The 27,058-nt window shown below is 34.5% G+C and overlaps 2 protein-coding genes across 2 annotated transcripts in view; one reads left to right on the top strand and one right to left on the bottom strand.

Moving 5' to 3' along the window:
- ZDHHC17 (zinc finger DHHC-type palmitoyltransferase 17) overlaps positions 1 to 27,058 on the bottom strand; it is a 94,963-nt gene that overhangs the window by 39,946 nt on the left and 27,959 nt on the right. Inside the window, exons 2-7 of the mRNA XM_024579699.4 lie at positions 26,907 to 27,010; positions 17,722 to 17,844; positions 9,919 to 9,996; positions 9,247 to 9,391; positions 3,949 to 4,013; positions 3,133 to 3,295 (exon numbers count right to left, since the gene is read on the bottom strand). Of these exons, the coding sequence (XP_024435467.1) occupies positions 3,133 to 3,295; positions 3,949 to 4,013; positions 9,247 to 9,391; positions 9,919 to 9,996; positions 17,722 to 17,844; positions 26,907 to 27,010 (678 nt within the window). The remainder of the gene's footprint in view (positions 1 to 3,132; positions 3,296 to 3,948; positions 4,014 to 9,246; positions 9,392 to 9,918; positions 9,997 to 17,721; positions 17,845 to 26,906; positions 27,011 to 27,058) is intronic.
- LOC112322135 (protein tyrosine phosphatase type IVA 1-like) lies at positions 21,876 to 22,320 on the top strand. The gene is made up of 2 exons (XM_024579698.2): positions 21,876 to 22,185; positions 22,262 to 22,320. Exons 1-2 carry the CDS (start codon positions 21,876 to 21,878, stop codon positions 22,318 to 22,320), a joined length of 369 nt encoding a protein of 122 aa, XP_024435466.1.

The raw sequence follows: 27,058 nt of genomic DNA, 5'->3' as shown, positions 1-27,058 counted from the left end.
GACTTTTCCACCAGTGTGGATAGAAAGATTATTTGCACTTTGAAAGTGTAAATGTTCCCTGAGCAGCTGAAACAACTCCTATTTTCTTTAAAAATAATGTCATTCCAGAAACTACCAGGGAAATAATTACATTTAAAATATTCTTGTCAACAGATCACCCTGATTATACATGGCAGATAAAATTGAAATATTCATAAAGAGAAAAGTGACTTAAAAATACCATAAATTTAAATAAAAGTTCTACAGGCAAAATAATTTACCTTAGTTACTAATATTAGATTCTGCAAGGCATTCACATGAGCTAGTTAAAAAAGCTACATTCCAGTTTATCCTAGCTTGGTACCAAATAAAAACATGTGTCTGAACCTAGAAAACATTAAAAGTATAAGGTTCAAACCTTTTAAGTCTTTTCAAATATTCTACTCTTACTATTACCTGTCTAAATTTATTAGAGATTATTTCTCTTACTAAGACTGATCAAAAGTTTCTGCGATGGTTAATGTGGAGTGCAAGTGCTCAGTATTTATTTGAAACGACATTAAATTTACAAACTACACCTCAAATACTTAAAAATCATGATCAAAGGGAAGTTATCTAAAATTTTATGGAGACAGAAAAGATGTTATTATTTTACCATAATAATTTTTTCCATTACCATTCAGTCCTCTTATACCCCTCCACCTCCCAGCAATCACCACACCACACTAACTCAATTAAAAATGGACAAAGGACCTGAATACACACTTCTCTGAAGAGGACATACAGATGGCCAACAGACGTATGAAAAGAAGCTCAATATCACTAATCATCAGACAAATACAAATTAAAACCACAGTGAGATATCATCTCACACCTGTCAGAATGGCCATCATCAATAAATCAACAAACAAGTCCTGGTGAGGATGTGGAGAAAGGGGAACCCTTTTGCATTGTTGGTGGGAATGCAGACTGGTGTAGCCACTGTGGAAAGCAGTATGGAGATACCTCAAAAAGTTAAAAATGGATCTGCCTTTTGATCCAGTGATCTCACTTGTGGGAATCACTTCTGGGAATAAGCCACTATGTTCACCACAGCATTATTTAAAATTGCCAAGATATGGGACATTCACATAATGAAATACTACTTGGCCTTTTAAAAAAGAAAAATTTACCCTCTGCAACAGTATGGATGGACCTGGAGAACATTAAGCTAAGTGACATAAGCTAGTCAGAGAAAGACAAACACCATATGATTTCACTCATATGTGGAATCTAATGAACAAAATGAACTAACAAGGAAAATGGGGGCAGACTAACAGACGGAGAGCAGGATGACAGCTAAGGCAGGAGAGGTTAGGGGGTGGAGGGACTGAGCAAAAAGGAAAAAGGACTCATGGACATGGACAACAGAAAAGATGTTTTTAAACGCTCAAAATATACACTACTAGCTTCAAACTCCAGAACCATGTAGTCATCTTGTCGTAATTCTTTGGTATTCCTACAATTTTGACATACTGATATGGCTCTTGACAGTGTATGAAGACTCACTATTTGCCATATTGAAACTGGTTCTATCTTTTCAATATATATACCACTAAATATCTTGAAATGTGTTCCTGGGGCACAATCACTTTAGGAATGTCTGTCTGGTAGCAAAGAAAAGAAAAATAGCACTCTAAAGCAATTCAGGTTACACAAATCAGTAATCTCACTGATTTTTTTTCTTAGGGGGTTATTGGTCAGATTTAGTCAAACTCCTCCTTCCTTTTCTTCTAGGCCTAACTTACTAATTACAGTGTTATGAATCTTTCAGAGTTTCCTATTTAAAAATGTTTGGAAAAGCAAGAATTTATCTCTATAATTTCAGAGTGGTAGAGAGGTATACTACTCAAGTCATGAAAACTAACTTAGAAGTAAAGCTCAAAACTATACAACATTCAGTCAGTCAACAAATACTTAAGAGTATCCATCACGTGTCAGGAACTATGGTAGAAACAAGAAGACTTTAAATTTTAAAAGAGAGAGAGAGAAAGAAAGATAAAGAAAATACATGGTTTTCTCAATTTCTTAGTTTCCAATGAGATACTTTATATTTACTTTTGACTAAATATTTTTAATTAGACTCATTTCTAAATATTGATTATATTAACTGAATTAGGTTTCTTATAACTAGTCTAAGCTACTTCATTTTAATAGTTTAACCTTCACTTTTTAGAGGAACCCAGTAGAGAAAGAACTAACATTGAACATAAATCAATGGCCTGATCCAGCAGGAGATAACCTACTTTTTGATTGCCATTTCAGATAATTACATGGCTTGAATCCCTTTCATATTTAATTAGCACATATCCCTTGGAGATTTAAAAAACATGACTCAGAAAAAACTATAGCTTATACTCAAAATTAAACAATATTTGTCATTGGTACCAAGTTATTTATGAATGCAAATTACTTAAACATGATGTTTAAAAGTTTAAAGTCATTTCACAGAAAGAACCTGTTGTTGAAAGGTGAGGTGGATCCTTAAGCTTCAAGAATGAGTATGGTTACCCAAAATTTAAAACTACCAATAAAAAATTCCTACAGGTATTCATAAAATATCCACAAATTTCTAAACGCTCAGAGTATAACTGGTAACTGAGTTCTGCTTAGGTAATTCCGCCTCTTTCTCCTGGAGGAGTCGGCGTTGGGAGAACAGGGGCTCTCCTCTAAATGTCGTAATGATGTTTACCACATTTAAAGGTCTTGACCTTTAAAAAATAAGACAATAAATGACCTGGTCAAAAAATTACTAAAAGTTACCACAATGTGGTTTAACTACAAACTTATGACTCTCTGTAATGACCTTTTTGAAGAAACCAGAAAACTGTTCCCTTCAGCTATAAAAATACAGATTATCTAATTTCATTTCCAAAAGTAAATAAGAATTCACTAATGAAAAGGCCACCAAAATCTGAAAATTACTTCAATACTAAAAGATGAAAATAAACAAACCAGTCTTTCACAATAAATTCTTGTATAGAGGCAAGTAGTTGAGTTTAAATATGAAGTTTCTTCCATCTTTGACAGTCTGTGAAAGAACTTGTTTTATTAAGAAATTTACTTCTCAGTAACCACAATGCACACAGCATAATAAATACAGGATATTTTTACCTTGATATTTTGAGCATCAACATTAGCTCCAGCTTCCAGAAGAAGACTAATGACTGTGGTGTTCCCTGCTAGTACTGCCCAATGCAAAGCAGTGTTTTTGTGATACTTGTCACCAAGGTTAACTGAAACATTGAATGTTAAAAGCAATCTAGTTGGATCCACACTGAAAAGGAAAAAACAAAACAAAACAACAACAACCCTAATTTCAATTACAGAACTCATTACAGACACTAAACTGATTGTGGTTGTATTTGCATTCCATCTGGAAACACTTCTAACCTATACTCAACAGCTTTATAATCACTAATGAGATAACATTTTAATATAAAGTATTAAGTATGTGCATCCTCATAGCAAGAAATAAAGTTCCACAACAAAGAATACTTGGTCCTGATATTTTTTTGTTTTGATCTTGGAATTATGTCATTAACATCTATATAATTAAAGTTATATTTTTAATTTTAAATCTAGCTTATTCCAAAACTGATTTAAGGGAACTTACTAATATATTAAACTTACCAATATGCAAATCACATAAAAAATTTACTTAAAAAATTTCTTCTTCTATTCTTAAAAGTTGTTGAAAGAAAACAGATTAAGGTACTGCAATTACCAAGGTAAAGGTAAGCACAGAGACTCAAACACCAAAAATGGTAATTTATGTTAATATGTACTTTATGTTACAAATTATAGGTTATATGTACTCATACTGAAAAATTTAAGTAAGTATAACATTAACTGATTTTTCTTGTCAGCTATTTTACATTTTAGTATGTTGAAAATTATGTGAATAAATATTTTATAATGGTTACATACCTATGTGTTCTATAAGCTGCCCACATTAAAGGTGTCATTCCATTCTGATCCATCATATCTACATCCTGATGGAGTAAAAAAAAAAAAAAAAAGTTACAGTAAAAATTTCTAAGTTCTTATTAAATTTACTTGGAAAAATCTAATTTACACATCATAGGAGAAGCCAATAAAACACTACTCAATCACAAGTGATTTATAAAAATTTTTCTTAACATCAAAATAAAACTATTTATTTTCATTAAAAACTTTAATGTGTATATATATATTTAGTTGATGTGCATATTACATATGCATTTAATTAACATATAGTTTTCCTTTTTAAGATGCATTAGTAATCAACCTTTTAATATTTTGCATTTAAAGATCTTGACTTACTCTTGATCTTTCAGCCACAAAGGATAGATTAAATGATTAAAGTCTCCGAAAACTTACTATACTAATTCATGATAGAAAGGAATAATGAAACCCTGTTTATCCCTAGGCATTTCAAAACAAAGAATTAAAGACCTTTCTTTTTAATAAATTTTTAAATTTTTTTTAAAAAGGCGAAAACAAAGTAAACTTAAAAATTTACTGTTTGCTTTCCATTCTATCATTATGAATGTACATTTTTAGAATTAAATAATTCTATAAATTTTCTGGTAAAAAAGCAATTCTCTGCCTTATTCCCCACTATTTTCACCTTTTTAGTCCATTGTTTTGGTATTTACCTCCACATCTTAAAATATGTAAATTGTTGCTTTTTCATTTTTCAGTTTTAGACATTATCTTGTGAGACTCCTCAGTGTGCAAAATGAGAATTTCTCTCTTTCCTATCCTTGCCTTATCACATCACAAGGATACACCTTTCCTATTCTTCCCTCTCAAGAGATCTATTGTAATTTTGACTTTAAAACACCTGATGTTTACCTTATTATAAATCTATGACTATTCCCAGCAAAATCATGTAGTAAAACCATGATTACTTTTCCTCCCCTACCCAACTGTTTGCTTTACTTGGTACTATATTTTCCTCCTTTGGCTTCATTTTTTTTTTCTTTTAGCAAATTGAAATTAAAACTACCACCTATTCTACCAAAACTCTCCCCTAGTTATCTAAATCCTCTTTCATGACCTTCTGATGTATCAGGAATTCTATCAGTTTCACTTCCCTACAATTACCTCTCCTAACTCGGTCCAATGATTATCCTACATGACTCAAGGCATCTGTCTCATTAACTGGGAATTCTTTGAGGATCAAAATTGTATTAAATTCTTATATTCTCAGTGCCCAGCAGAGCAGATGATCAAAAACCATTCATTAATTGAAAAGACATGTTTATCCATCTACTCTTCAACGCTTGGGAAAGGCACAGCTTTCAGAGTAAGACAGACAGGGCTTCAAATTCCTGGCTGTACCACTTAATAGCTATTAAAGACTGGCAAAATTACTGAGCCTCAGCATTCTCCTCTAAAAATATAAATATAAATAATGGCTTCATCAGACCCTTGCAATAATTAAATGGAATACTGTGTATACAGCATCTAGTCCAAAGCCTGGAACATAATAGACATTCAACAAATATTAAGTTTCCTCTTCTTCCCTTCCCCATTTCTCATTCCTGAATTACATTAAACCAGCAGTCCTAACCTGAGCGGTGTTATCTAATTTATCAGTCATTGGAGATAGGGCAGAGCTATAGTTAGTATGCTGTAAAGCGCTTACTATCTCTGTGCAGCAGTTCTCTGTGAGCCACTAGTATGAATGGGAATATGTCTCAAACATCAACATTATCCAAGTGTATGAAGCAGGGAAAAAGCTGAGAACCACTACACTGGACAAACTAGAACACGTGTGTGTGGACGTCGTCAGTTCAGTCCTTCATCATGAATAGTATAATTGAATGTTATGTCTTATCTATTACAAATCAATTTTGGGGTTTACTTTAAGTGCCTTGGAGAACATCTTATGTAACTTGAAACAATATTTCCAATACTACATACATCGACTTTTTTCAATAACAATCTTTTTAAAAATGACAAGCTTCCTTGTTTCTTACATGAGGGTTAGGGACTATGATTTATTTTACTTCCTTCACTGTCATGATTTCAAGCTCAGTGAAATCTGAGGCTTAAATTTAAAACAAACAGGTAAATTCTTATGTTTAAGTTTCTTCTTCCTTTTTGTGAATTTTTCAGATTTATTTTAAAAAGTGATGGCATGAAAAATATCAATAAAAATGTAAAAATTATGCCACATCTTTAGAGTACTAAAAGAAAAATAAAATTCAACCTTTTCTCTCTTTGGGTCGGGATTTAAAACTTGGTACTTCTTTTCCAAGTTCAGCCTGGATGTATGGGTATTCTCTACTAGGAAGAATTAACAAGCCCAGATCAAAAGCTTATGGGAATTCCATGACCAACAGGGATCCATAACTTAGCATTTCCCCCTTTTCTCCTGAAAATCATCCAAAAAGAATTGGTAGTGAGCACTAAATATATTTAACAGTATAACTAAAATGAAACATTTGTGAAGAATAGAATGACAAACTGAATTGAAATGCTATATGCCCTAAAAATGTAAAATTGATCCAATTAACAAAACAAATGGGGAAAACAATGGAAAAGGTAGAAAAAAGTAGGAGTGCCTAATCTCTAACAGCTATAAGTCAAAGGATATTATTTAAACCTGAAAAATCAAGTAACAGAAATGTAGTTGTATTTATCAGAGCAAAGTTAATACTAAGAAAAACAATATTATTGACTAAAGTCAGTGAAAGGTAAAAGAAGAAATAGAAACACACTTATTATTGCTTATAATTGAGAACTAGTCAAAACTAATAATATTTGATTCAACATCTGATTGAAGAGAGAGACCTGTGTGACTGAGGAAAGGACTCACCTAGCAGAACAGCAAGCACCAAGGTCTCTAGACAATAGCATATCAGAGCTGCTCAAGGAACAGCAAGACTGGGGTGGTTAAAGCAGAGTAAGTGAAAGGGAGATGACAGAATATAAGCTCCAGAGGTATCCATGGCTAGATCATATATAGTTCTATAGGCCAGGGAAGGACTCTGGACCGCAAAGTATGATGTAATGCACATTAGACAGGTGTGCTTTACAATATGTTAGAGTATACATGGAAAAAATGCTGAAAAAGTACATGCTAAACTGTTAAAGGAAGTGACCTCATTGAGAGGAAGAGGTAAAGGGAGAAGTGAGATTTCATTTTCTAACTCACGCTCTTCTATTATGTTTGAATATTTTACGTTAAGCATGGGTTACTTTTGTAAGCAGAAAAAAATTGTGAAAAAGAATATTTGTCAGGAATTTATGGTACATCATGCATTTACTGTACAAAATGTGACTGTCACAGGTAGAAATCTCTGCCCTTTAAGACTTTTATAGCCTATATCGTAGGCTAGAGTGAAAAAGATTACTGAAATCATCCAAACTCCAAGATCAATAAACTAACAAAAAAGACTACGGAGACTCCAAAATTTATACCACTTTTCTTATCCAGTTAAAAACTGAGAGAAAGAGAAGGAGTATTGCAAATTTACATCTGCAATACAGAAGCTACTAGAGCTGCTGTCATGTGCCATCTACTCCTTCCACCACCGGTCTAGAAGAAACTGTGGGAGAACAAGGATACTCCCCTGTGGTAGCTGGTCTCCAGATATGGCCCCCAACAAACCTCGCCTCCTGGTATTCAAGCCCTTGTGTTCCCACAGTGAACACGGTCCGGCTACGTTACTTGCTTTAACTGAAATAATGAAGATATGTTACTCTGCTTGTTCAAGACCTAAGACATAAAAAAGGCAGAACACCTTCTGTTTTTGTTGTTGGGACCTCTGAGCCACAACATCAGAAGTCCACTTCCCCTGCTGGAGAGACCACAGGGAGGGGCAGTGTGGAGAAGAAGAGACTGCAGCTGAAAAAGACAGAGGCCAAGCTGTCTCAGCATTCCAGCTGAGCCCAGCCTTTTAGCCATTCCTACCAGGTGCAAAGTTATGTTTAAGTGAGCTATCCTCTAGCTCAGCTGAGTCCCCAGATGACTGCAGCCCCCAGCCATTATCAAAACTAGAAAAACCACCTAGTCAAGGCCAGTCAAAGTACAGAATTATGAACTATAATAAATGGTTGGTGGCATGTCACACCATAGATTTTGGGGTGGTTTGTTAACACAGAAATAGATAATAACCTCCCTCTTCCAGCAATTAACTTAACCAGTCTATGCCTCTTTTCCTAAGCTACAATGCACAACAAACAACTGTCATTGCTTGACACTGGCAAAAACAAGTATCTTATGGGATTCATAAAACAAATCCTATTGAAATTCTAAATCGGCATAAAATTAAAAAAAAAAAAATTTTATCCCCACCTGAGAACATTTTTTTCCCATTGCTTTTGGGGGGTGGGGGGGGAGAGAGAGACATCAATGCAAGAGAGAAACATCAACTGGTTGCCCCCCATATGCACTCCAACTAGGGATCAAACCAGCAACCTAGGTATATGCCCTGACTGGGGATCAAACCCACAAACTTTCAGTTTATTGGACATTGTTCCAACCAAATGAGCCACCCAGCCAGGGCATAAATCAGCATAAAATTTTAAATTAAAATAACAAATATATGTTAATTGTAATGAATTAAAATACTTTGTCTCGCTCTTATGATGAGATCCTTAGCTACAAACTAATGTTAAGTATAATCAGAGAAAACACATGAAAGGAAAACTGAGTGACATTACTTTTAACAAAATGCATTTATTAGAAAAACACGGTGTACATAAACTTGTAATATTTAACATGATTATAGTCAATGCACATTCTGGAGAAAAATCAGAAGAACCACTTAAGTCATGAGAAGTTTTCTGAGATGTACAAAGCTGCATCATTTTACTTAGCAGAAACTGAAAAACTGATCTTAAAGAATTTATTCTCAAGAGGTACTTAATATAGAAAATAGCTAGTTCTATCTTCAAAACAGTTTAAATGAATTCAGATGACATATTTTTAAAAATACCTTAATTGTCTCCCATATTTCCTGGGGTTTGTCTCTGTCACTATCAGAAATAAAAAAAAAAGCCCAACTTAATGAACTATCATGTGGTTCATGATTGCCTTTCTTATTTTTATGGTAACTACATTAAATATTACATAGCTGAATATCTAACTATATATTTATTAATTCTCTCATCACTCAGAAAGTATTATTTAAATATTACTAGGTTGTTACACTTGTAACACCAGTAATATCATGCACTTAACCCATGAAGATCATCTGATTGAAATCCACACCATTGTGATTTTTTTACCTGTCCTTTCGCAATGAGATAAGCAACAATTGAGGTATGTCCAAACTGAGCAGCCAGATGAATACAGCTACATCCTTCTCCGTCAATTAATGAAGGATCTGCACCATATTTCATTAGCTGCACAACCATAGATAGATGGCCTTGTCTAAAACATAAAAGAATAAACACTTAGCTACATAGTTATTTCAAATAGTATCCTCTGGAAAGTTTTTTTTTTTTTTAATAGTGTAATGGTGAAAGAGATAACACAAATATTTTTTCAGTTATTTTATATCAGGCATATGTCAAGACGCATTTAGGGTACATGGTTCTTAATTCTATATTCTATTAATTCTATTCTAATATGATCTTAATAATCTCATAAGCTGGGCAACCTCTTTAATTGTGAACATATATAGGCTGCAAAAGTATTACATTTACATTTACAAATCTAAAGTTTAACTCAGTCATAGAACTAACTGGATTTAATATAAGCATGATTAATTCCCCAAGGACATTTTGGATAATAAACTAATGCAGGTAACACTGAGCAGCAATACATTAGTGTAATAATGAGGTTAATATAGGCCTAATAAGTTCTCCCATTCATTTTAGCATACCATTAAAAAAATTGCTTAATTATAGACCAATAAAGAAACCAAAGGGGAAAATAATCAAGAAGCAAATTTAAACCTTGTGGCCCAATGTAATGGAGTTGAATTGAGGTCTCCTCCAAGCTGATCCACAATAGCACCTTTCGAAATGTAGTATCTGTAATACAAATTTTAAAATAATGTTGAAACTTTCATTTTCAAATTTAAGAAATTGTGTGAAAAATAAAGAAAAAAATGTTTTCCATTTTAAATCTCATGCTAGTTTATGCCTTTGAGAATGTTTTATAATAGTTTAAAAAAGTATATTTAGAATTTAATATCAAACACATCACTTTCTTTTTAGAAAAGAAAAACACTTTTTAAGTTACAAAAAAATAGTAATACCAAATAACAATCATATAAAAAAGCAAGATTCTCCCCCCAAAAAATCAAGCAGTCACAGAACCACAATGATTTGGTTCAGAGATCAGCAGGTAAAATCTTGGAATTAGAAGAGCTAGAGAACATGCTAGACACTTAGTCTACCATGGGTGGAAGCTCAATTTTTTAAGTTTTACTTACCTCACAAGATTACTTTAGATTAAATCAAACAATACACATGAAAGAATTGTATAAATTATAAAGTATAACATAAAGGCTCTTTATGATGCCTTGTTATGCCTTTAAAGCTGTATTGCTTTAAAAAGAGAGAGCAACCTCATTGCTTAATATATTAATGTCATAACACCATGATATTCTGTAAAATGAAGAGGACCTAGCAGTTTCTTACAATGCTTGCTTTGGGAATAATCAATGCAATGACTCTTGGATATAAATGATTTCGTGGCATTTTAATGTCAAATGCTTGATGGTGTATGTATATTACTGAGGCTTTTAAATTGTCCTAAATTTAATACAATCACTCTTTAATACACATATTTCTAAACATTTAATATACTCATACTTACATGCTTGACTTGGAAATTTTGTCTTATATATTTATTAAATATTTATTAAATTGGTGCTTATAAAAGCATTATGCAATGGAGAGCCCAACTCCACTGTCATGTAAAACAGTTTGAAGTAACTTAAAATAGTTTCACACTTATATTCTCAGTAAAAAATATGAGCTTTAAATTTTGTAAATTTGGAACAAAAATACAGAATGTCTGTAATCTGAACACAGACGTTTAACTGGCCCTAAATTGTTTCTTAAGGTACTTGGCAGACATTGTATACTGCATTTTGCCGTGTATAATGCACCCCATGTGTAATGCGCACCCACATTTTTGGTCCAAACTTTCAGGGAAAAAATCTTTCATTTTAATTTTTTAATTCAATTTTAATTTATTTATATTTAGATACTTGGCTTTTGTATTATAAAGGAATTTTAGTATTTATTTTTTAACACATTATGTATGATACAAGAAATCTCATGTAACAAATAATTACAAAACACAAGAACAGACACTAGATAACTCAGGTACTACCCATATATAATGCACATCCTTATTTTTCCCCTCAAAAATTTGGGCAAAAAAAGTGTGCATTATACATGGAAAACTATGGTAAGAAGTGAAAATTGTATTTTGAGTCCAAAGAGAAGTACAGCTTAGCCAAAGAACAGCTTTGATAGAAAATATTTTATACAAAATTCCAACCGGAATTTTTTTTAAAACTAATTTGATTACCTTCTTTATAGTCAATATCTGTTCCGGAGAGTTATTTTTACTCACATTTCAAATACTTGCTAGGGCTATGACAATTAGTGATATCCAAAAGGGTTCTAAAAATATAACTTTTTTCCACAAGGATAGGGATATTTTTTTTTCCCCATGCTGAAAAGAATCCCTTTTATTGCCTTTTCATTATAAACTCCTGGAAGAAAAGTACTATATTTTTATGTTATTCTTTGTAGCTTTAAGACTCTAGTTCAAAACTACACTCCTGAGAAGACCGTATAATTCTTATTTTTAAACTCAAGCTTCCCTGCAATACTAGAAGAAGGTTGTTATCAAGGAATGCGACTGCAGGTACTAATGATCCCCGGTTTTGAGAAGGGACCATCAATGAACAAGAGATGTCAAAGTATTTGAAAGATGAAAAGCAAATAGCTAAAACTCAAATGTCTCCAGAGGGGAACACCAATGGGAAGCAAACCACAATGTTGTAAACCCTAGAAAAGCTAAGGGACTGAAGTCAATTATTACCTCTGAAGGAAGTAATAAGGAGCTGGACTGTAAATAGAACACTGGTTGAAAGTCAATATATGTTAATATAAAATTGTTTTCTAACCTATACTCTCACTAAAATGAGTATTTAACATCACAAACAGGCATTTCAGTGACCTGGAAGCAATTAAGCAGCTGAAAGTGCCAGAAAAGTATTCACTGATTTAACAATGCATTGCACACTATACTGTTAAATAATGTTAAATCTTAAAATGTGACTATTTGAGCTTTTAATATTATTGTAGTAGTAATTCAAACTCTTCTTTTAAATTTCAGTTCATTCTTATGTCCCTAAACGAGACTTAGGCTTCAGCCTCAGGCTCGTGTTTATTTTTAACACTCAACCATCAGCCTTTGCCAAAAGGTATATTCAGTTTACCTTCACCTAAGAAGTTTGAAACTCCAGAAATGAAATCAGAGAACCATAAAACATTTTGCTAAAAATGCAGCAACTCAATGAAAGTTTACATGCTGATCAACAAGAATCCCAAGCCATTTCCTTGCTCAGGTCAGCTAGCAGCCACCACAGATTATAAGATTCTTCTCTTAGAGAAACTGAACTCCAGAGGAAAAACCTCCAGAAATGGACATTTGGGAGGCTCCTGTTGTAAACTCTCAAAGTCCCAAAACTTCCAATCAGTTTTTTAAATGCCTATTTTAAATATAGTTAAACAGGATCACATATAATTGAATAAAACTTCAAATATGGATGAAGACCAAAATAAAATAGGAAACCCAAAATAAAGAGACAATATACATAGAAGAAAAACTTAAAAAACAAAAGTTATAATTCATGTCCTCCAAAAATAAAAGAATATACATATAAGAACAAAACATTTTTTTTAAAAAGGGGGGAAACAGAGATCAAGAAAGAATGCTTGAAAATTAAAAATGTATTAGATAAAATTAGAATTAAACAGAGGGATTAGAAGATAAATTAAGAAAATCTCTCCAAAGTACAACTGTTATATTGGGAGATAAAAGGTAGCTGGAATAAAGTTAAAAAAAAGAATGACTTTCTGGTTGGTTCCAGTATCTGACAAATAAGAGCTTCTAAAAGAAAAAACAAACAAACAGAAAATGAAAATGAGGCACTCTTGAGGGCACAATGCAAGAATACTTTCCTAAACTACCGAGACAAGTTTCCAGGCTACAAGTGGCAAATTAATGGCCATAAACTAGATTTTTAAATAATATATAAATAAATAGAAACATATTGATGCATGATAAACTTTCACAAAGCTGGAGATAAAGAATAAAACTTACATACTGCCAGAAGAGTAAGCCACACACACAGTGTGTGCTCAGAAAATTATAAGTTCCATCTTTTTTTAATAAAGGCCATATTCTTTAATAAAGTCTTGATTTGAAATCAAATGAAATCAGAGACTACATGCATTATTAGCTGTTGTTAATGAAAAATCTTAAGGTAAAAGTAGATTGCTGAAGAGGTTGAGCTCATCTTTTTCATTTTATTACATTAGGGTAAAAGCTGAGAAGTTGAAAGACTTTCAATTGAAAACATTAGGAATATAAACCTAATCCAGGCTGAAGATATCCTCCTTTTCAAATTATACTAACTCTGTATCTTATCATGAAAGTGATCCAACTACTTTGCTTATAGAAAGCTCCTTTAATACATCCTGATGAAACCTAACTAACAGAAGAAACACTTATCCATAGGCCTGTTGTGTCCCCATATGACTTGTTGGATGTATCAAGAATGCAAGGCCCCACCCTCCATTCACACAGGCTATCTCTCCGAGTTATGTTTGAATCAAGCAACCTTGAGAGATGAAGTAACATTTTCCCTGGGACAAAGAACAGGCTTGCTTACCACTTACTATAAAAGCACTGAATTCCCCGAGCTGCAACACAAACCCACTGTGTGTGCTGCACCCATGCGGGCCATGGCAAGCTACTCTCATAGGACCCAAAGAGCAAGAGGGTTCTATGCAAATATTATGTTCATGCTATCTGCTATGCTATAAATAATCAAGACCTCTGTCTCTACCTGAGTCATGTATCTTCTGCCAGCATCCATTAAATAGCAAAATGTTATAGCTTTTAAGTAGGGTGTAATTCCAGACCCAATAGTGAAAATTAATCTTGAGGTTATGAATACCAGTTGTTACTGGAAACTACATTTACTCACCCTATGTTTGTTTTAGGAAAGTTACTTGCTAGACTATGTACTGTTAAGAAATTAAGTTTACCGACCTGAAAATAAAATATATACAGACACTATGATTTTTAACTCACTATATAGTATACTGACTTTACTTTGTAACCTCACTAATCCATAAGTGGTTTGGAACAACTTGTAAGGCATGCAGCATTAAGACTTCTTGTCTGTATTTCTCACTTCAAACTTTCTTATGTATTTTTAAATACAAGACAAATGTGACTATTTTGATCAATAAAACGAGATCAAATATACCTCAACTATAATACTTAAAGCAAGAAAATAACAAAGTAATGCATTAAAATTCTGAGAAAACTACTTTTAATCGAGAAGTCTATGCTCAGTCAAATAACCAATAAGGTGTGAAGGCAGAAGATATTGTAACTTCAAAACATTTTCCTCCCAAGCACTCCCCTCAGCAAGCTATCAGAGAACCTGCTTTACAAAAACCATGTAGCAAACCAAAAGAGATAAAAATCTGAGATCCAGGAAACTGAGACCAACACTGGAGCAAAAGTATTTTCCAGGATGTCGTCAAAGGAAAGTCGTAAGATAATTGTTACATACTAACTCTAAAGAGCAGTCTGGGCTGGAGCAGAGGGTGGAGAAATCCAGGAAGAACTGATAAAATTGTCTGATATTGCTTGCATACAGAGGGGTTTTATAGCTCTAAGAGTGTGGTAAGAATTAGTTACAATATACAGAAAATTTAAAAAATGAAGTAACTGTTACTTCAGGCAAAAATCAGAATTCTATCGGAAAGAACAAATAATCACTGAACACTTCTGGGGTTAGCAGTGAGAATTTACATACTAACAACAATTTAAACTTTGCGTAGTGGTTTAACGGAAACTCCAATAGAGGTTGCAGCAAAAAGTATTAGTGGTGAGGTGATCTGGAACATCTAGTTATCCCCAAATAGAAAGTCAAAATACAATAACTGATAAACCAAAAAATAAGGGCATAGAAGTTGGCAATATTTGTTAAAATACAAAATTCATCTTTCTAACTTACTCCTAAGATATCTAGATAGGTAGGAACATCAGCAAAATGATATGTCGACAGCGCAGCACTGTCTATAACAGTAAAAACACCAGAATCAATCTATAGGGAAACCATTAAATGAATTAAATCCATATAATTGAATACTGTACAATTTTTTAAAAAGAATTAATACAGTTCTATTTGTAGTAATCTGAAAAATCTCAAAGATATATAAATTAAATGAAAAGCAAAATAGTGTTTGCTATAATTTCTGTAAAAAATAATGTTCTAGATAAAAATAGCAATACAAATATATAAAATACAAGAGTAAATACTGAAAGAAACAGCTGAAGTACTGAAAAAAGTTGCTTTGGGGTACAGAACTCAAGAGAGTGGGGAGGGATTGCTGTTTCCCATTGTAAACCTTTAAGTATTATTTGATTTTTCAAATCATTTATGTACTATTTTGATTAAAATACTTTAATTGAAAAACTACAGAGGATGTGGGAGGCTGGATTATCTGAGCCAACGTCCCATTAAAGAAAACTGGAAAAGCTCGATGAAATATAAGAGACATTTCCTAAAAAGCACAGCCTAAGAAAAGTAAAAGCATACACCACCAGGTCAAGATTCAGGAAAGGGTTACAACCTAGAGAAGTGAGAAAACCACTTGGGCACCAGCTGCCCTAGAGTCAAAGGTGGGGTCCAAAAAGCAGCACTGTAGTAATAATTAGGAACCAGAAGTAAAACTGGCTCTAGCATGGTCTTCAGCCACCTGAGTGATCCAGAAAATGTAAAGCCTTAAAATTAAGTTAAAGTTGGGCCTAGTAGAAACAAAGGAAATATCTCAGACCTCAGCTTACTCAACAAATAATTTTTCAGACACAATGTCTAATGCATATTCAAACAAAGATAATCAGGCACACAAAGAAACAACATAACAGATGCAGACCCACACAGACTCCACATGTTATATATTCTCACACAAGATTATAAAACAACTATATTTACTATGTCCAAGAATATAAAACAAGAGCAAAATTCAGGAACAAATAATTTAATTAATACATGTTTAAAAACAACAAACTTTCTAGAACTGAAAAAAAACAAAATTAGAAACCCAATGATAGATTTAATAGCAATTATACATTAACAGAGAATAAATAAACTGCACTATAGAAGTTTACAGAATGAAGCAGGGACAAAAGGATAGAACACAGAAGAGAGGGTAAGAGTATACAATGAAGAGGTCAAATATATGTTTAACTGGAATTCCAGAAAGAAAGCAAAAAGAAAAGGGGCCTGAGTAATAGAAATATGGCTGAGATTTTTCCAGAACTGATGAAAACATCAATCCACAGAATCAAGAATTCCTTGCAATCTCATTCAGGGTAAATAAAAAGAAATTCACACCTAAATACATCATCATGAAACTGGCAGTAAACCAGGAACAAAATCTTAAAACAGCCAGAGGGGGTGAAAGGCCTTCAAAAGCACAAAGCAATACTTAAGAATGATTTCTCAAAAGAAATAGAAGCCAGAAAACCATGGAATAATATCTTCTACATAAATAAATAAATAAATAAAACCAACAAAAGCTGCCAACCTAGATTTCTATACCATGTGTAAATTTCCTTTACTAATGAAGATTAAAAACAGAAGGAAGGTTAGAGACACATAAAGGAAAAAAGAAAAAAATAATAAAAATATGCTCTCTGGAAGAAAGTGATTCATGGAGCTCAGTGCTTTTGGTATTACTTGCTTCATCTTCAGAACTGTAACAGCAAACAAATTCTTCTACCTGACATTAATATCCTACTTGCCCGTAGACACTGTGTGCTGTGCTTAACCGCACATTTGCAAGCAGTTCATTTCAGATTTATGTATTCATCTGCAGATCTTTTATGTCCAAATTAAAGACTAATAAACCAGATTTACTAAGATATCATCTGACTCTTGCTTATTTAACCACCTTACTAATACTAAATCAGATTAGGAGTAATAAAAATCACTTTATACTTAGTACACATTCATCACCTAGGCAAGTATGAATAGTTAAAATCAGATTATTATTACCCACTATCTTTTTAACCCTTGTCTTTCCTTTTGTAGCTTTCCCCATAGAACTCCCATTTAGAATGTGAGCTGCAAGTTGGACTGCTGGGGTTAACATCCTGACTCCAAAATTTATTAGCTACACGTCATCAGTAGCATATCAAACCTCTTCATGCTTCAGTCTCCACATCACTAGGACAGCAGTGATTGTTGTTTTTCATATAAGGTTATTTCAAGAATTGAAATTAAAGAAAATATACATGGAAAAGCACTCAGCACAGTACCTGGAACATAATCATTCAATACATGTTAAAAACAATTTTTTTCAAGAAAAAAGGTACATGGAATTTACATTTTAAAAGCTATGATTTTTAGAAATTATTGTTATAATCATTTCTGATAATGTTATAATAATAACTAATTACTTAAAAATACAGAAAATACATACTTGACTAAATCTATTCTATTATTGATGGCAGCCCAATGGAGGAGTGTAACATTTTCTTTGTCTGGTTGCCGCACATCGTAACCTGCTTCCACCAATTCTCGGCAACGTTCATATATTCCATATCTTGAAAAAAAAAAGAGATTATTATTACTATTTGACAAGAAATTTAAAGCTAAAAATAACATTTTCAGAAGAAAATAATGTTCCATTTTGATATCTGAAAATTAAAATGAACTTTTCAACATAAAATTTACTTTTAACATATCAATGTTCCAGCAGTTTTTATTAATCCATTTTATAGTTTTGTGTCTTCTGTAAGAATGCAATTATCTCATTAGGTGGAAGAGAAAAGGATATCAGTTGCTTGTTTTTATTTATATCACTACTTATTCCACAAAACACTTGAGGCAGCTTATAAAAGTACATACAATTATGTTAAAAAATATTAAAGATCCCTAGCCTGTGTGGCTCGGTCGGTGGGCATCATCTTGCAAACAGAAAGGCTGCCAGTTCTTCTAGTCCTAGTCAGGACACATGCCTGGGTTGTGGGTTTGGTCCCCAGTCAGGACCCATGCAAGAGCATTGTTTTTCTCACATTTTCTCTAAAGAAGAGAAGGATATAAACAAATCTCTCTTCTCTCTCAATTAAAAAAAACTTTTAAAAAATATTAGAAATAAAAAGTAACAAAGAGATACCAATGATTTATGAAGAGCATCAAGAAAAAAGCATGTTTTACAAATTTAGCTTTGATATTTATGAAGGCAAATTTAAAAAGGATGTGTGGGGGTAGGAAGTGGGGGGGGTGTCTTGTGAGTTCAAGCCAATGAAACACAGGAGAAAGTCAACTGGGAGAGTTCTAGGAAAGATGTTCACATTTACTAAAGAACAAGGCACATACAAAGAGCTTGATCCTTTCCCACCTTTCTGCTTTTGGTCATTGTGAGGCAGCATGAGTATTTTTAAACTATTATGAAAATTGTCAAGCATAAGAAAAAGTAGAGAGAAGAGTAAAATAAACCAAGAATCTATCATCAAGCCTCAAGAACAATCAACTTCATCCTAAACAAAATACTGTGTCCTTGGAAATATAAGGCACAAAAACAAATTTAAATGAACTTTGACTATATTTGATGACAAATATCAGAGTGGTCTCCAAAATGGAGAGAGCACACCACAGGGTGAGGTTGGAGTAGGAGTGGCACACTAATGGGACATTCAAAACAAATATTAAAATTTCTACCTATACTCACGTCTTAGCTAATACAGAAATTATGCTTTACTAATATTTAGTGCAGCCTTCACAGTGTTGCTCTCAAAGGTACACACACACACACACACGTGCACAAAGTAATCGACCTAAGGGAAGAGCAAGAGTTTCACAAATCACAGGAGATGACAGAGGTACATTCTTCAGTTCCTTCTTCTTTTCCAAAACATTGTTTACATGTGCCCAGTTAAGTGAACTAGGCATACTACCTTAAGAAGCAAAATCTACTTCACACTTTGAATAAGTGGCAATGAAAATGTTTTTAACCATACAAAGAATCACTGGTTATTTTTTTTAACAGTTAAAAGTGAGTATGCATTTTCCCTTTAACAAAAAGGACAAGTGTTTCAAATTGCTGGCTTTTAGTGGGGGTGTGGGGAGCAAGGGGATAGTAAGGGCAAACAACTGTGAGTGGTATGCTATTAACCATACATTTTTTATAAGATTTTATTTATTTATTTTTAGAGAGATCAGAAGGGCAGGTAAAAGAGAGGGAGAAAACCATCAGTGTGTGGTTGCCCCATGTGCCCCTACCAGGGACCTGGCCTGCAACCCCGGCATACACCCTAGACTGGGAATCGAACCAGCGACCCTTTGGTTCACAGGACAGCACTCAATCCACTGAGCCACACCAGCCAGGGCTCAACCATACATTCTTAACTGTGAATAGTATGCTGTCAACCATATATTCTTAAGGTTAAAAAAAAAATTAAAACAAAATATCTAAATAAAATCAATTTAGGATCAGATTTCCCTATTACTTTAACTAAAATAGTAAACCATCTAAAATAATAATAAGGAAGCACATTTAATTACACCACTCACTGTAAATAAGATTAATGAAAGACATTAAAGTACATCTTTAATGTATCCATGAAATATATACACCAATTTTCCTCCAAATTGATCTACAAATGCAATGAAATTCTAATTTAAATCCTAAGTGAATTATCTCACGAAATTCCCAAGTAGAACCCTAAATTCACTTGTGAGAATAAAACACCAAGAATAGCTGAGACACTTCTGAAGACTAAGAAATGATTAAAATAACGTGGTACTACACAAGATTAGACAAATATAACGAAAGAGTATTTAGAGAAGGACCAGAGAGTGAGATCAGCATCATGGTGGAGTAAGACATCCACCATTTTGTCCCCCCTCCCACAGTAATTCTGCAACTACCCGTAGGCAAAAGTGCCTCTGTGGAGCTGGGGGATCCAGCACCATATGCCAAGAGAGCTGGGAGAAGTCTCACTCACCCATGTATTGGATCACAGGGACAGGGACCTCAGTCCCAGCTGTGGGCCCTGCAATGGTCCATAAACTGGCTCTAGCCCCTCTCCACTATGGTCTGAGAGCTCAGGAAAACTCTGGAAAACACTATCTTAAACAATCACTATGAGAGGGACTTTGTGGATGTCCAGGTTTCCAGAAAAGTTTCAGCAGAAAAAAAAAGAAAAAGAAAAAATACAAGTTTGGACACACTAGAGAAGAATACTGAATCGTGAGCTACATGACTGGGGGGCGAAGGTGGGGAGAAGCTGGGAGAGCTGCTGATAGGACTCTGGGAGGGTATTAGAGGGACAGAGATCCCACCAAGGTCATAGTAGACTACATCAAAAATACATAAAGAACTTTTACAAATTATAAAAAGACAAAAGAACTCAAAATGGGTAAATAATTCAAAATGGCAATTTACCCAGGAAGACACTCAAATAAATGATCAATATACATAAGAATATATTCAACACCATCTGTAACCAGAGAAAGGCCCATCAAAACAGAGAAAACCATTTGATAACTATCAAACGAACAATTATTAAGTATGACAAAACCAGAATTTAGCAAGAATGTAGTGAAAGAGGAACGTTATTCCTACAGTGGAAGTATAAATTGACACAGCCACTTTAGAAAGCAATTTGGCAATAACTGCTAGTGTTGAAAAAGAGCATCCTCAACGAGCCAGAAATTCCACTTCAGTTGTCTTTTTCAGGAAAACTCTTGTTTACATGCAGGGGAAAGAGGTGGAAGAGCATTCACTGACAAAATATTTGTAATAATGAAAAAGTAGAAGCAATTTTAAGTGTGTCTTCATAAGGAGTGATAGAATACAGCAGTCGCCCCCTTATCCCCAGAAGCTACATTCCCAGATCCCTGGCAGATGCCTGAAACTGCGAAAAGTACTGGACCCTATACATACTGTGATCTTTCCTATACATATGAATCCATGATAAAGTTTAATTTATAAATTAGACATAGTAAAAGAATAATAACAGTAATAAAAAACGAAAACTGCAAAGCCTTCACCGCATGGCCATGACCACCGCTGCCCCCTGTCCTGCTGCTGCCGCCACCTCTGCCATCCGGGTCGCTAAGGCCTCAGGACCGGCTGTGTGATTAGACCACAATCTTCAATGAGTAAACACATTCCTCACTTCTGGGCGTTCTTGGTCACACATTTACGGAGTTTCTGAAGGGCAGTGGTGATTACTGCCATGCACAGCATGACTCCTATGCAGACAAGTGAACTGTAGAAACTCATTACCAAGGGTTTCCACTAAGAAGCCCCCATAAAAGTGGTTAACCTGGACACAGAAGTGTTGAACTGAAATCTGCAGAGCATTTTACAAGAGTGCTGACCTGGATGGGTGAACTTCAGTGCACTTCCTTTCTATTGCCTCAGTGTTACTAGATTGAAGAACTGCTGCTGCTTCTTAGGAGGTTCATTTCATTTCCCATGACTCCTAACTTCATACTCAAGGCGCTGAGAATTTCAAGTGCAGTATATTGAAGTAGATTCAGTTCCTTTGCATCATTTCTGTATACAACTTTAAAATTCTTTCATCACCCCACTGAGTGTTTTTTAATTAAATTAACATGGCTTGAATGAACCTCCCAGCTCCTGTGGAAGTCACATACAAGAACACGAGATTTCCTATTACACACAATCCAACCAACGCAACCCTAAGCAAATATATAGAGGAACTTAAGAAGTATGGTGTTACCACAATAGTTAAAGTATGTGAAGCAACTTATGACACTACTCTTGTGGAGAAAGAAGGCATCCATGTTCTTGACTGGCCTTTTGATAATGGAGCACCACCACCCAACCTGATTGCTGATGACTGGTTAGGTCTTGCAAAAATTAAGTTTCATGAACAACCTGGTTGTATTGCAATTCATTGTGTTACAGGGCCCTGGGAGAGCTCCAGTGCTGGCTGCCCGAACAATAATTGAAGGTGTAATGAAATATGAAGATGCAGTACAGTTCATAAGACAAAAGCAGCGTGGAGCTTGTAACAGCAAGCAACTTTTGTATTTGGAGAAGTAACATCCTGAAATGTGGCTGTGCTTCAAAGACTCCAATGGTCAAAGAAACAACTTGCATTCAATAAAACAGGTGCCTGATGCCAATGTCTTGGAAGTGGAACTTGAGACAGAACCTAATTTACCACACACGTTAGCCAATATATTGGCATGGTGAATAAATCTAATGAAACTTCCATAGGAGTATTACAAATCAGTTTTACCAGGCCACGACGAGCTTGAAAGAATTGCAATCTCAGTGTTTGGGTTACAATCAACCTATTTTGACACTTAGCAAAAGATTCTTACTGTTCAGCATTAAAATGTGCTTATCATTTGTACCAATTGACTTTTCCTGAAATCATGCAGTATTAAGTTATATCTTTACATCTATTCCCATGCCAGAACCTTAACAGTATATATGAGGTTTAGAAAGATTAGGTGCCAAAATGTCAGGCACGATACTTACAGAACTAAAATCCCAGGAACTGTGAACACTCTGGACCTTATGCAGTTTATCCCTTCAGTCATTTCAAATGTAGAAAGTAGAACCTATGGGGTTATTTGCCTGCTCACTTTATGTTTACATCTCCCACATTCATACAAGTATACACCAGGCTTGTTCAACTTTTTGATTTTTATACCAAGTCTTAGTGATTATTTAATGTCTTTCTGTAAATCTCACTCTGTGCTGTTATGGAAAGCCTCCATTTTGAAAATCTACACTGTACGGAAGCCCATGTCTTTAATGGCTCCAGACAAAAAGCCTTACTGTAAATTTTAATGTTTGCACTTGGGGTGCAAGTGCAAGGGACGGCCTGAGAAAAGAATGGGAAGGGGCTATCAAGTATTTTTAGTAAAATGCTGCCTCTGTCTTGCGTGGAAGAGGTAGAATATATTCTTTATAAAATACGTTTTTAAAGGTAAAGGTAGAGATGCTTAGTTGTAGCTAAAACAATTCTTACTCATAAAAATTCTGAAATTCATATATTTGTTCTCATTCTGAGTTTATTTACCAACTTTTTAAAATTAAATACTTTTGAATTTTATTGTTGTTCAAGTAGTTTTTTGCCTTTTCCCCCCACGCCTCCCCACCACCCCAGCCATCCCCACCTCCCTCCCGTTTCCACCCCTCCTTGTTTTTGTCCAGGTGTCCTTTAGAGTTGTTCCCATAAACCCTTCACCCCTCCCCCCCATTATCCCCTCCCCTCTCTCCTCTGGTCACTGTCAGTTTGTTCTTAATTTCAATGTCTCCGGTTATATTTTGCTTGCTTGTTTGTTTTTTTGATTAGGTTCCACTTATAAGTGAGATTATATGGTATTTGTCTTTCACCACCAAGCTTATTTCACTTAGCATAATGCTGTCCAGTTCCATCCATGCTGTCGCAATACCAACTTCTTTTTGTTTGAAGTGTGATTTTTTTCCTTCCCACCCTCTCTTGCAAAAAAAAGTGGGTTGTCCGCTAATGAACTGAGTAGACATCTAATATTTTATATACCCTCTGATCTGTGTAACTTAATATTTGGATAATTGATGATTTCTTCAATTATGTAATTGATAAAACAGTGATGTGTATGAATGCTAGTGAAACAGTATGCTTATACCATCTGGGAATGTGTGGTTATATTTTTGTGGGGGAAATAATTTGTCACTGTTCACCAGCTTGTAAAAAATCTAGTGCGAGAGCTTAAACATCTAAATAAATAATGAAATGCAAAAAATTAAAATTAAAAATAAAAACAATTATAACAATACACTGTGATAAAAGTTACGTGAATGTGGTCTCTCTCTCATGCTCTCAAAATATCTTATTATACTGTACTCACCCTTCTTGTGATGAAATGATGTAATTTAAGTCAAGAACTTTTACCTTTTCACTTAAAGGAAGCACCTTAAGGCTTTGTTTTGGCATATGTGAATTGCCAGCATCCCTACTCTTGTGCTTTGGGGCCATCATTAAGTAAAGTAATGGTTACTAGGAAACAAGCCCTGCCATACCTCCACAATGGATCTCAGAATCAGGATGGCAATGAAGAGACTAACAGGGCAGGTGGCTTACATTGCACAAATATGCTGGACAAGGGAATGATTCATGTCTGAGATGGCATGGAATGAGACAGCACCAGATTTCATCACAATGCTCAGAACAGCATACAATTTAAACTTATAAACTTGTTTCTTTCTGGAATTTTCCACCTTAATATTTTTGGACCATGGTTGACCATGGGTAACTGAAACCACAGAAAGCAAAGCCATGGGTAAGGGAACTACTGTATTACAAAGCAGTGAAACAAAATAAACTGTCTTTATTAACAATGATAAATCGCAAAAGCCATATAGCTTTTTTTTTAATAAAAGCAAGCTGCAAAAAGGTATGTAGTATAGAATACAATTTATATAAGTTTTAAGCATATAATAGCATATTTTGTTTATAGATATTTGTAGAAATGTACAAGAATGTTGCAAGAGAGATTCCCTTGGGGGAGATAGGGAAAACACCACACTGAGTAACCTGTAGCAATCACACCAAAATGTTAACATCTGTTTAATCTGACAGTTATTCTTCTCTGCAGGACTGAAATGTTTCAAAATTTAAATAAATGTTTTTAAAAGTAGAAATTATACATAGCATACTTACATACTTTTCAGGAAATAGGATAGTTAGAAGAGTATGTGATGGATAAAGAAAGGTGGTTGTTTTTTTTCTTAAAAAACTAGAATATAGACCTGGCTGGTGTGGCTCACTGGATTGAGCACAGGTCTATAAACCAAAGGGTCACGGGTTCGATTCCCAGTCCGAGCCCATGCCTAGGTTGCAGGCCAAGCCCCCAGTTGGGGGCGCACAACAGGTAACCAAACACTGATGTTTCTCTCTCTTTCTTCCTCCCTTCCCCTGTCTATAAATAAATAAATAAATAAATAAATAAATAAATAAAGATAGTGGAATATATTTGCTGATTGAAATGATGCATTAGGTAGGGCAAGAGAGATTAAGGACAAAGGAGAGAAAGGTGATATCAAAAGAAGCAAAGTCGGGACAGTGAGGAGAGGGGATTACAGGAACTACTATAAAAGACACATGGACAAAATCAAGGGGGAGGGTGGAGGTGGGGGAGGGAGGGGGGTTTGGCTGGGGTGGGGTGAAGGGATGGGGAGAAAAGGCACACAACTGTAATTGAATAACAATAAAAAATTAAAATTAAAAAAAAAAGAAGCAAAGTCTCAAAAGGAAAAATGAATGTAGAGCAGTATAGTTTGTTTGTTAAATACAATTGGCCCAACGTGCTTTGATTTTTGATACATAATGCAAAAAAGTAGGGTAACATCAGTAGATTTAGGATCTCTGAAAGTTTTCCTGTCCACAAAAGTAATGAAAAATCTGGCAAAAAATGTCAAAGTCAACTTTTTCAGAACTCTGGCAATTAACAAAAGGCTTTCAGCAATCCAAGAAACATTTAGTCAAGAGAAAACAACTGAATTTCAGGAAGAACAGAGAAACTGGTAGCATTTTAACACATCATGGTCCCATCCTCTGCTGCCCAGCAGCCTTCAAAAATATTTGCTGTACCCATACTGGTATTGGTACTGAAGTGAGCAGAATAGGGATTGCATTCTTTCAAAGCTTCATTCCCAAAGAGGAGTAATTTTTTGAGCTGTCTGGTTATTGTTCCCTGGAAGTCTACTTAAGAGGCTTACCCAGTACATCTAACTCAAACTCATTAAAAGCTTCTCCCTGGGTTTATAAGCCAAATGTTTTAACATCACAATTACTTGAGAGAATGTATAACAGTTGGGACAAACAACAGACAAATCAAAAAGCTTAAAAGTAAAACCTAAGTAATGAGCTATCCATAGGGGCTTTAAAAAGCCTGGACATATTCTTGGGAATATGCACATGCCATGCACATAGTTATGTACACATATTCAGCAAAGACTTGAGATGGCTCTAGGTTCTCACTTCTGATCGCCATCAAGGTTCCGTGCAAGCAGAAACTCAAAAAAAGCTAAGTCAGAGCTGTCAGCTGCCTGGCTGAGTGCTCAGTGTCCCAACACGCACAAAGAATCCATCAACAAACATCAAGACTTACAGATTCTAAGGATTTAAGAAGTCTGTCCAATCATTAGCTGACACTAACTAACCCAGTACAGACTTCAGTGACCACAAAGACAAAAAGACAGACTTTACAGAATAGTTCTGACATTACACAGCAACAACAAACCCTGGAAGAACCTGACACCCAGAATTGCCACATTACATTATTTGACTAGTCCAGTTATCAAGAAAAAAATTACAAGACCCCCAAAGAAATAAAAAAGTATAACTCATACATGTGTGTTTGCTTGGGGGGTGGGGTGCAGAGACAAGTAATAGAAACTGTCCCTGAAGAATCCCAGACATTGAACGTACTGGTCAAAGATTTTAAATCAGCTATTTTAAATCTGTACAAAGAACTAAAGGAAATCATGTCTAAATAATCAAAGTATGAAAACAATGTCTTGCCAACTACAGAATATCAATAAAGACAAAGAAATATATGTGTTCATGTTTCACTTAAAATATTGATGTCAAAGTATCAAAGAAGAAAACAGAAACTACAACAGAAACTTACTGTGTAGCCTTGACTATGTCCCATGTGCTGTAATCATCAATATGAGTCTTCCGTCCAAGAGGTTCACCATATCCATGGTTATAATGGCTTTGGGGTTTGATTTCCTATTAGAGAGAAAATCACACAGAGGCAAAAATTGAGAAAAGGTACAG

Source organism: Desmodus rotundus, chromosome 3 (assembly GCF_022682495.2).
Source record: "Desmodus rotundus isolate HL8 chromosome 3, HLdesRot8A.1, whole genome shotgun sequence".
NCBI lineage: Eukaryota > Metazoa > Chordata > Mammalia > Chiroptera > Phyllostomidae > Desmodus > Desmodus rotundus.
This window is presented reverse-complemented; position numbering and strand designations above follow the sequence as displayed.